This window comes from Hoplias malabaricus, chromosome 2 (assembly GCF_029633855.1).
Source record: "Hoplias malabaricus isolate fHopMal1 chromosome 2, fHopMal1.hap1, whole genome shotgun sequence".
NCBI lineage: Eukaryota > Metazoa > Chordata > Actinopteri > Characiformes > Erythrinidae > Hoplias > Hoplias malabaricus.
In genome coordinates, this window is record NC_089801.1 from 2,241,255 (window position 1) to 2,252,491 (window position 11,237).

At 40.4% G+C, this 11,237-nt stretch overlaps 1 protein-coding gene across 1 annotated transcript; it reads right to left on the reverse strand.

Moving 5' to 3' along the window:
- Positions 1-121: 121 nt before the first annotated feature.
- LOC136686831 (uncharacterized) lies at positions 122-11,014 on the reverse strand. The gene is made up of 9 exons (XM_066660841.1): positions 10,912-11,014; positions 9,420-9,529; positions 8,593-8,677; positions 8,093-8,288; positions 7,915-7,983; positions 6,194-7,332; positions 4,779-5,590; positions 4,307-4,513; positions 122-4,042 (listed from the first exon to the last, which is right to left on the reverse strand). The coding sequence occupies exons 1-9, from the start codon at positions 11,001-11,003 to the stop codon at positions 3,798-3,800; spliced, it is 2,955 nt and encodes a 984-aa protein (XP_066516938.1). The 5' UTR covers positions 11,004-11,014; the 3' UTR covers positions 122-3,797.
- Positions 11,015-11,237: the final 223 nt, after the last annotated feature.

Here is an 11,237-nt window from a genome sequence, read left to right on the forward strand (position 1 = left end):
GGGAGGTGTTATGGTTGATCACTGTACATCAATTTATTTAGAAACTGAGAGGACAGATTAAAAAAATTGAGGGAACGAATTATTAACTTGAGGAAACGGATTATTAAATCGAGGGAACAGATTAAGATTTTTCCACCTTAAGACTTCAGGGGCTCAGAGGACACAAATTCAATGTCATTTTGTTAAAGTGGTTTGAAAGCCCCACAACAAACACTGACTGAACCCTCATTCAAAAATTGTGACATGTAATGAAACACACTACACAAGCTAAAATGCAAATAAAAGTGTGTTATTTCTTGCAGTATGACATACATTAATCTTTGTGTTCCTCTAAACAGCTTTTCTTCTAAAATCGAATAGATCTTTACAATGCCATTTATGAAAACAAAAACAAAATCCAAAATGTTGCACTTTTATATAAGTAGGTATATACATAATGTACAACTTCACACAATGGAAAGACACAATACCCACTTCTGCTAGCATAAGTTCTACAGGATATCAACAAGCACTTGTTGGAATAAAACAGACAAATATCCAACAACAACTGAAATGTAAAAGGTGCAAGAACATGAATCTGAGGGGGGGAAAAAACAAACAAATAATGGGCGGGGGATTTACATGATCAGACTGGAGCTCAGAGGCTTAAGCTTATCTAAAATACTTTGAATGTTTTAAAAAACAGATGTTTACAAATGCTTGTTTGCCCCTGGTCAGTTTTTATTTGGACTTTTTGAGTGGAACGAACACATCCTCGACATGTGGGTCATTTTATACTTTACATTTTAAAGGTTAAAAGTGTAGAAACTATGCTATATTTAAGTATGTTATCTGGACATGTCTATATATATTATAGGTACTGTTGTGAGCAGGGATGAACAAACTTGCAAACAACTGCAAACATTTCTGTAAGTATAAATGCATTAATGAAAGTCTTGTCTCAGTACAAAAAATAAATAAAGATCTGGAACAGCCTGGCTTACTGTGGGTACACACAAACACATACATATGTGTGTGTGTGTGTGTGTGTATGTTTTTACAATAACTGAAAGTCCTTGGCAATATTTGTTAAACATTTTATACGGAATGTTTACTGTGTTTACAATAAATGGACCATGACAATCAAAGCAACACCCTCCCCCCTTCTTCCTACTTACAGCTTTGTGTGTATAATATAAAATTAAACTGTTTTTAAAACTATATTGACTCTCCACTTAAAACTGTTCCTTTTCTCACTGGGAGTAATACAGTGAGTCACAGTCCCAAGGACACCAATCATTGCACTTTTTTTTTCATGCTCTAAAACAATTAACTAAAAGTATAAATACTTATTAAGCAGGTTCAGTGCCTCTCAGAAAATTTAGACACACCTGACTGAGATTTCCACAAACATTAATAACATTAATATCTAATGTGGGAAGTCAAATCAATTAAAAATATGTGGAGAAAAAGTTAAAATTTTTTTTTTTCAAAATATAGAGGAAAACGGCATTCATAATACCTATGCAAGACCTGGATCAAAAATGTCCCCATGGGTCTGAAAGGATGCGGACATATCAGGAGGCCAACACAGAGAAATTTAAACTCAAATGAAGAATGTTAACATGCTTTCTAGAGGTACCTAATAAGGTCTAACTCACCATACTGCACAGTTGGGGGAAAAATAAAAAATGAAAAAGACACCACCTTTGTACATGACACATAGTGTTTAGTTGTCCCCCCAATTTGTTGTGCATTAAACCTGTAAAGAAATATGTTCTCCATAGAAGATGTGTTCATGTTTTTCAGAGAATTTAGCACAATTATACACAAAACGTTTACAAATGACTCTACATCAAGGCAAAACATTTTTGTTACTGGATCTAAAAACATGATTTATGAATCTGAATTTGTTAAACACTGGTTTGGTCATTGCTTCAGTACATTGTCCCTGTCTAATTAAAAACATGCATCTCCCAAAACAGTAACTTTACAGGAGAAAGAAAAAACTTAACGTTCAAATGAATGAATGTAAAAAGATTTTATTCCAAGTAATTTTGGAGCATTTCTACTGGTTCAACATGACATTTTCATGCCGTGTTCAAATGATGTAAAATAAAAATGGACAAAAATGGAGACATGTTTTTAATTGGACAGCAAAGATACGTGTCTTCACTGTTATATAAAAACGCAGAAAATAAAAAACACCAAGATTAATTAAAGTGAATTGCTTCTTTCATTAGGTGTGTCCGACAATTTCTTTCTGCTACTGTACATGACCTTTGGAAACAAACCCTCACTGAATGTGAACTGCATGAGTTCATCAAGAATTAAACTGAAATGCACTGGCGGTAGACACTGGACTTACGGTAAGCTAGTTAACGGTGAAAATGTACTTAAAGGAGCAGTCAGTCATCTTCTCCAATGATAATTGTTCATATAATAAAACGGAGGTTATAATGACACCTAAAATGATTTCCTAAATATTTTAAGCATGGCCACCCTCATGTGGGCGACCCGCTCTATGGAGCATTAAATTTGTTCAAGCAATCTGATTCTTCATCTTGTGAGTTGCACTTTATAGAAAAAAAAAATTAAAAATAATAAATAATTGCTTTCATAAATATTGTTTGGTACATTTTTTGGTGGTAGAAACGACTGATTGTTCCTTTAATGAACTTCCGAGCAGAACTCAGGGATGATGTGGTCCCACAAAACCAAACACTAATTTATTCACCACCCACTTCCAACCCTCCCATCCCCACAACTAATGAGCATAAAAATCTGAAGTGTTTATATATAAATTTATCACAATTAGTCCAACAGCAAGACTCCACTGGACAAATAATGTTGTTAGCATAGAAAAGAAAAAAAAAGATACGGTTCCGTCGTTTCAGTCATATCTACATCGTTCTCTTCACTTCGTCAATGTGTTTACAGCTGCATTGTTGGGTTTTGGATGAAATTTCCCTCATCCACACACACACGCATACAATATCAGTGCCATGAGGTATTCAGTTCAGAGGACTGTGAGAAGTGTTAAGTCTGTTACATGGGAATTTCACCAGTGTTTTTGCAGGAATTAAATGGTTAAAAGTGACTGAGAGCATTTAGATTCTACAGAAAAACTGAGTCTGAATTGTTCACATTAGTGGTGAACAGAACCAAATATCTGAAGACTTCAGTATGGGTGATTGAAGAAGAAATAAATCTTTTGTCGCTCCTCTGAGTACGGATGTTAATCCAAGTAACGATTCACTATGTCTAAAAAATCCTAACACAATGACAAACTTAATGAAATAGCCAAGTTATTACACCATTAACATTGTCAATTTAAGTTACTCATTCCACACAGTATGTCATTATTTGGAGTCTTGGATATTGGTAGATTTTGGCCTAAAATGTAATACATTCCCTCACGCATTTAGGTTTGCTACTGCATTCTATATAAAAAATATTTAGACAGGTGGAATTCACCGGGGGTTGTGGAGAGGAGATAAAATGCTGGGTTTGCGTTGTAGACATAGAGACACCTGGTTCCATTCAACACCATCGTGAAGAAATCAGAGATTTTACTTCAATACCACTTTGTATGCGTCTTACTAAATTGTACGTTTGGAATTGTCCTTTAATATGAACACTGTTTAGAGCCCTATGTTGGTAACTGGATGATGTTCAGCACTGTGTGCATTTGTGTGTTTACGTAAAGCAACCGTCCGATAAACGGCTGATAAAATGACCGAAGATGCATAAGAGTGCAGTCTGTCGCTTAGAGGAGATTTTCCGTATTTTTAAAGAGTCCTCCTCACTGTAGCAGGCTAACAGACTGAGGAATTTCCCTCTCTCCGTCCCTGTTTCTTTAGGAGCTGGATGCGGTTGTGGCAGTAGAATTTAATGGCCCTCCAGTCGCGCTGGTTGGTGACCAGTAGGGGACAGTGCTGCAAGCATCTTTCACAGTCTGCCTTTGCTGGTACACGTAGCTCCATGATGTTTCGCTTTAAATGCGTTTCCACAGCAATACGCTCAGCCTCTGTCCACGGCCGCTTTAGCACCCCTCGTTTGCCTGAAAGTATGAAAAGTAATTTAATTAACTGTAACTGGAAATAGCCAATTATACATTTCCCCCATTAACCATCCAGGCAATCAGGTTAAAAAAAATCCATGAGAGACAAAATCCCCCTGTATTTTGAAGTGAGTTTCTGAGTAGAAACTGATGCTGCAGTTCAGACAAACAAACTCCTGATTAACTGCCTTAATTTCAGAAGAAATGTTAAAAAGGCTGCTGCCCACTAACTTTTGGCCATTGTAGGGTCAAATCTGGTTTTACCTGATTTGATCTGTGAGCTCCTCCTCTTGTGTGCTGCTCCTGAGGGGGAGGGATTATTGGATGTAAGCTGAGGGCTAAAACTCTTTTTGGGGCGTGACCTCCTGCCATTGACTCCTGCCTTCTTTCCTCCATTTAATTTCTCCTTCCCTTTCCCTGCGTCTCCATCCGACTCTTCAGAGAGAGACTCTGCAGAGTTGCCCGACATCACTGAGAAAAAGAACAGAGAAGGAGAACAAAACAAATGACTGACTTTGAGATTTACTGAAGGAATAGTTTTTATAGCTATTTTTAAAAAATGTTTTAAAATATTGTATATATTTTGTATATTTTTTGTTAAAGAAAAAATATGGCAGATATATTTAAACAAATGTACACGGATATTATACTGCATTCATTTTAATAACACTGAATGTCTAACATAAACATAACATAGGATAACATCAAAACAATATTATATTTTAGCTCTACTCACCATCAAGTTCAAGGCATATGTGCTGGAGGCTCATGCCCTTAAACAGCACTCCGTCCTTCTCTCCATACAGGACCACACGTCCTACCCGGCCAATGAGGGCAGGGTCCCGTGCAATTCGGGCGCAGCTCTGCGTCACACTGTACTCTGACAACAGAAAACCTTCCAGGCGTTTGGAGGCTGCTCCTATGGGCTTCTCTCCTTCATCTAGCAGGAGGAGCTGTGTGAGAATGGCCACCTGCCTCCGGGAGTTTGGTGCAGTCAGAAACGTGGGGTTCTTCAGGCCACTGGAGCGTGCCAACCCTCGCAAAAGATCAGTGCCTCGCAGTGGTGTGGCAGGAGAGTGGTAAGGACGAGAAAAAACATAGGGACTCTGAGGGTCCACCCCAACATCTGAAGAGGTTTTCAGGAGCAGGTCAAGGCAGGCTTCTGAATGAGGCGGGAGAATAAGTGTCTGCACTCGCCCGCGCTTCCCTAGGACGGCCACACGGGGCCGATGGCACAGGACCCGTCGCTCAAAAGGTGAAAGGGAGCCCTCTAGTGGAGACACGGAGGAGTTGGATGAGTTGGAATTAGAGGATGCAGGTGTGTCTCGGTTTTGATAGTCACTAACGGTAAGTTTGGCCACTTCACACTCCCGATGACGGTTGTAGAGAATCAGCAGTGCCAGACTGCAGTGACACAGCAGCCGCCATGATTCGGCTGAGCCACTGCAGCGAGAGAGAGAGACAAAGGACGAGTGCTGCTGTCGTCTGAGATACAGAACCAGTGTTGAGAGAGATGAGAGGAGGGGTGGCATCTGAGAATGGTGAGGACTACAGAAGTCAAGAGAGAGAGAGAGAGAGAGTGAGAGAGAGAACAGAATTAACACATCTTTAATATGGAAAAATGGTGTCAGTGAAAAACACTGTTAGTGCTTCTGCAGGTACAGCATTAAGCCCAATTTAAACACTAGGGCTGAATCTCAAATATCTTCCCCTACACTCTGTAGTAGACAATGTAGTGATACAGTAGAATTGCTTTTAAAAATCATTAAAGTGCACTATTTAGAGAGTAAGTTTCACGCTGAGACCTCTGTGTTTATCCTTTGTTCAACATTTTTATTCATCCATGAAGCCCACACCATGTCTGAGGAAATATGTCACTATAAATGTGCTGCTGTCTGCGTCTCTGTGTGTGGAGGAGAGGGGTTTATGTTTCTGTACTTTGGTTCTGCATAAACAATGTCAGTCCGAGTTCTAACCAATCACGTCGTTGCATTCTGCTTCGATGCGAGAGGTGCGCATCAGGCTACACCGCACCTCTGCATCATTTTTGGGGAGGTGCGTATCAAGCTACACTGTAGGCTATGGAGTATAAATTGGGCTCAACAGTGAACTACTTGGATTGAACTTTGTTAAAAACTGTGCAAAAAATACCTTTCCAAATCACCATTCTTCTCTTCTCCACTGTCATTATCTTTCATTTCACTCAGGGCCAGCTCTTCTTCTTCCTCCTCGTCCTCCTCTTCTTCCTCTTCCTCCTCTCTGTCTCGTCCTGGAGTGGGTGGAGCCTCTTCCTTCGCTCTCTCCATCTCCTCCTTTGCCCTCTCAAGCACTTCTTTTGCTCTCTCCATCTCTTCCTTCTCTCTCTTCAGCTCCTCCTGCTTCCTCTGCTGCTCCTCCTTCTCTTTTTTGGGTCGGCGGCCCCTCTTGGCTGGAGGAGCAACGACAGTGGGGGGGGATACAGGGGATGTTTTAAGTGTTGCTGTGGTAGTAGTTGCTGTGGACTTTTTGGGAGGAGGTGGTGTGGAGAGGGAGGCAGGGGGCTTTTTGGAGGCTTTGGATGTGCTAGAGGAAGTGGATGATGGTGTCGGGGATAGGGAAAGAGAAAAGGACACTGCTCCAGAGTTGGTGGCCGACTGAGTTTCTCGGGAAAACAGCGAGGGTCCTGGTGCGGAGGTGGTGGAAGAGGAGGATGTTGAGGGCTGTAGAGGAGAAGAAAATGAGCCGGAGTTGGTTGAGCGTGTGTTGGGAGCTGAGTGCGTGGAATGTGCGCGCATGTGCGCCAGTTCCATAGCGGCGCGGATTTCCGGCTGCTGATCATGATATTTTTCCAGATGCCGTGCCAAGGAACGGAAATTTCTCCCACAATACGGACACTGCTGCCTCCTGCTGACCGTCCCACTGGCCCCACGTCCGATATTTATGTTTATATTGTTGTTTATATTCGTGGTTGGAGGGGCAAGAGGTGCCTGGAAGGATGACGAAGAAGAAGTGGTGGGACGAGCAAAGGAAAGGGGACGAGGCTGAGCTCTCGGACTCTTCTTCTTGGAACCAGAAGTGGTTTTCCGCTTTTTCCGTCGGCGCAGCATCCGTCCCCTCAGCTCTTCCATATCTTCCTCCTCCTCCTCCTCATCTTCATCATCGTCCTCCTCCTCCTCCTCCTCGTCCTCCTCTCTGTCTGAGTCGCTGGGCTCTGAATGTGAGAGAGGCGAGGAGGAGGGCGAGAGGGACCAGGAGGGAGTGAGGTAGTCAGAAACGGTAAGAGAGAGAGGGAGGGGACCCGCCTCCTCCTCCTAAAGAAGACACATAAAGAGAGAATAAGAGAGAGAGAGAGGAATTATATTGATCCATGTAATGGGTTACTACTTTACTTACTTTTTTAAAATGAAAGTATTGATTATGTATTATGTGAACAACGTAAAAGGTTCATTATTCATTTAATTAGACTCGCCAGCCCGTAAACAGCCTGATTTGAAATGAAGTGGTTTGGTAATGTCCCAAAATTGCATTCATTTACATATGCATGCAGTATGAGTGATGTTACTATGACTACACATCTGTAACCCTCTTGTCCAAATCCAACTTTGTACAGATTTTAAATGGCAGGTTCCACTAAAGATTTAAAGTGTGGTATTCCACAAAGCAGGCCTTCTCAGTTAGCTAGTTAACTTGTGCCCGAAGATGAGGACTGTCCAATAAGAATCCCTCAGCTCTCTACCTGTTGGATAGGCTAGTCTTTGGGCTTAGGTTATCTGGTTAAATTGAGACAGCCAGCACTGCTGAATACGCTCTCAGTAAAATAAATGTTATTTGTTCATGTGCGACAGTACACAGGCAATACCTGGCATGACAAATGTCATAGCAATTTAGTTTACCTTTTTAATGTTGCTGTCAGGATTAAAGCCGCATTCAAACCCACGTGGTGATACGGGTCGATGGAAACCCTGAATCAGCCAAAAATTAACAAAGAGAAAAAATAAAAATGTATCTAATACAGGAACAGAACAGATTTTTGACATAAACAAATCCAGCCATGTAATGAGTGACTGTTACCATGGCATTTTCTCCCCAGTCTGTCAGGCTGTAGTCGACTGTTATTTCCTCTCCTTTGGCGATGTCTCTAATCGCAATGACAACCAGCCGCACCTGGCTCCCACAGTGCACCTCTCTTATCCTGCAGTTGGGCGGGGGGTGGAAAAGCACAGGGCCCCTGACCCCGCTTGCTCCTTCTTCGCCGAGCTCGGACACACTGCAAAAAAAATCATACACAAACACAGACTAAGACACATGGTTTACCGGAACTCTTCAATTCTATCTAAACTTTCATTTGTTAAATAAACAAATGCTCAAAACAGCTTTTTACACACAGACTACAAAGTGCATACAAAATTTCATTTATTTGTTAGGGATTCAGCTTTGTGGTTTTCAAAACATTTGGCCTTATTCTGATGCAATAAAACTGACTTTAGCGCTTTCATGGTTTTAACTGCAGTCTAATCTATAAGCTTTACATATTAATCCTAGTCAAATACCCGTTAAAAATGAACTCCTACCAGAGCTGTGTTGGGTCAGCGAGGTAAAAGGGGCTTCCAGGTGGGGGCAGCCGGTCCTCTGCTCCATCAGGATACTGCCCATCACCTGAGAGAGGTTATAAACAATTAATGGGTGCACACACAACACACAAGCAACATCAGGACAATGGCTACTGTAGTGTAGATATACAGAAATACATAAATATATTCAAAACTAATATTTTGTACTTCAGAGTATGTTCAAAGTACTTCATGGTACTGAATGCTTCATAGTACATACAAAAATTCATAACAGATAATAATTAATCTAGAGTAAATGTAAATGAGGCACTGCAAAATAATAAATAAGTAATTGGTTTAATATACAAAGCAGTTTATTGTAAAGGGTAGAATATTGGAGGGGTACATATATATCTGAGGTTTCTGTACAATTATTAATGATCAGGGTTCTTAGCCAGTGCACACCTGAAAAACGTGAGCCTGCAAAAGGAACCAGCAGGTAAAACAATTAGAGGGGGGGGGGGTGAGGATGTGGTTCAAAGGGAAAATAACCATTTTCTGAACCACAAAAACAGGTTCTAAATATTTATTTTTCATCAGCACTTTTCAAACTTCAAAGCAAAATCACTAAAAACAAAAGATCTGAGGCTGTGACCTCAGGGTTTCAGGTTAAATTAAAATTCATTAAACTGCAGAATAATAAGGAAATGAGATAGGAAACACAAAGAGGACAAAAGTTTGTGGACACCTGCTCTTCCAGTTTTTCTTCTGAAATTTGTCTTGTTACTCTTTACAGATGTTAGAAGATGTATATGCTCTAAATCCCGAGTGTGAGTGTGTGTATGTACCAGGGCTGTAGCTGTGTTCAGAAAGACTTTCCTCTTCATCTTCTGTCACATAAGCTGCTCGATCACACACTTTAACTGGAGTACCCTTCCTCTTCCTCCCACACATTCGCCTGCTAGTCAGATTCAACATAATATCAAACAACTAGGGCACAGTATAGACACACAGCATCTTTAACAGGTAGTGAGTACAACAGTCATTCTAAAAATCAACTTCAAACATTGTTATACTTCATTTCAGAATTAATTCTATTTTTTAGGAATGTTTCAGTGCAGTTTAAAACCTGTCCAGTAGATGGACATTTGTTCCCATTCACCACAAAAGTTAAAATAATAAATAAATAAATAAATAAATAAATCAGACTAAAATATCTCAAATATCTCTAAAATCAAGCCACATTAGATTGCTTTTATTATTTTAACTCCAACTTTCAATTATGCAGATTACATTTAAGGATAAATATATCCTTATAGGAAAAATATTATTAATATTTACTACTCTTTTTCAGTTTTCATAATATGATTTTGGGTTCCACCACAATTCTGAAAACAACGCTAACTCACAATCACTCTCAGAAACATGCACCTTAACTATTTGACTGGATACTTTTTGTAAAGTGTAATTCCCCTTTAAAATGGGCGAGACAACGTTGATTTTTAATGACATTTATAATGCTATTTTTTTTCTCTCCATCTACCTTCTCCATGTTTAGAGCTACACTCTGAGCCCAATCACTACATTTTCTCATTTGCTCCTAATGATACCTGGAGGCTGTAGATCCAGCAGAAAACTTTAAATATAGCCTTAGCTTTTTGGGGACATCAGACATCAGGTTCCATTCACCACCACAGTGTTGTAAAGTATCTGACTTGGCCAGTTTATCTAAAAAAGGAGTGTTTATCCTCAAACTGTCCTCAATCAATTTGTTTACACTTTAAACATTTAATTATGCAGAATAATTTGCAAAGTGAATTTCACCTTTAAAGCGGGATTCCTCCCATTATGAAGGACATTCGCTCTCTCGCTCTTAAAAAACGGTATACATTTTCTTAACATTGTAACAATCTTAAATGACTATGTTTACATCTCAACGATTTATTGAGGGAAAATGTTCAAAAGGTAGATTTCTTATTTAAGGTGGAAGTCCTCTTCTACAGAATGACATCTCTCTCTCTCTCTCTCTCTCTCTCTCAGCATCATCCCCAGGCCTAGAGCCCCACTTAAGCCCATTCACTCATTCTCTCCTCCTCGTTTCCTCCTAATGACACCTGGAGACTCTAAATCCAGGCGAGACTCTTAAACAAAGGCTGCTATAAATAATAAACAAATCCGTGCTTTTATCTGCTGTTTGTCTCTCAGAGATGATGCACACAGCAGAGAAACAGAAGCACAGAGATTCTGCAGTAAACACAGCGATTGCAGAATAAAGCCTGCAGCGGTTCCGACTCGGTTCTCACGCGGTTCTTCTCGGACTTGGTTCGGCAAGGTACTGACCCTCGGGATGTGTTGGGCTTGGTTCCCTCTCCGTCGCTGTCGAGGGTCGGAGGCTCTCTGTAGTCGAAAAGCGACCGCACATTCTCCGCCATTATAGCTCTCACACACACCAGCGAGAACCGACTCGTTCAAACGAATCGATTCCAAAGAGTCGCGCTTTTGAACGAGCCGTGTGAACCGACTCACAAACACTAAGCCGGCATAGGAAGGTCTTCTTATTTGGAATATAATTATGCCTTGAATTTTGACACACACACACACACACACACACACACATATATATAGTATGTTCGCGACATTGTACTTGTTTGACATTGTTTGAGATT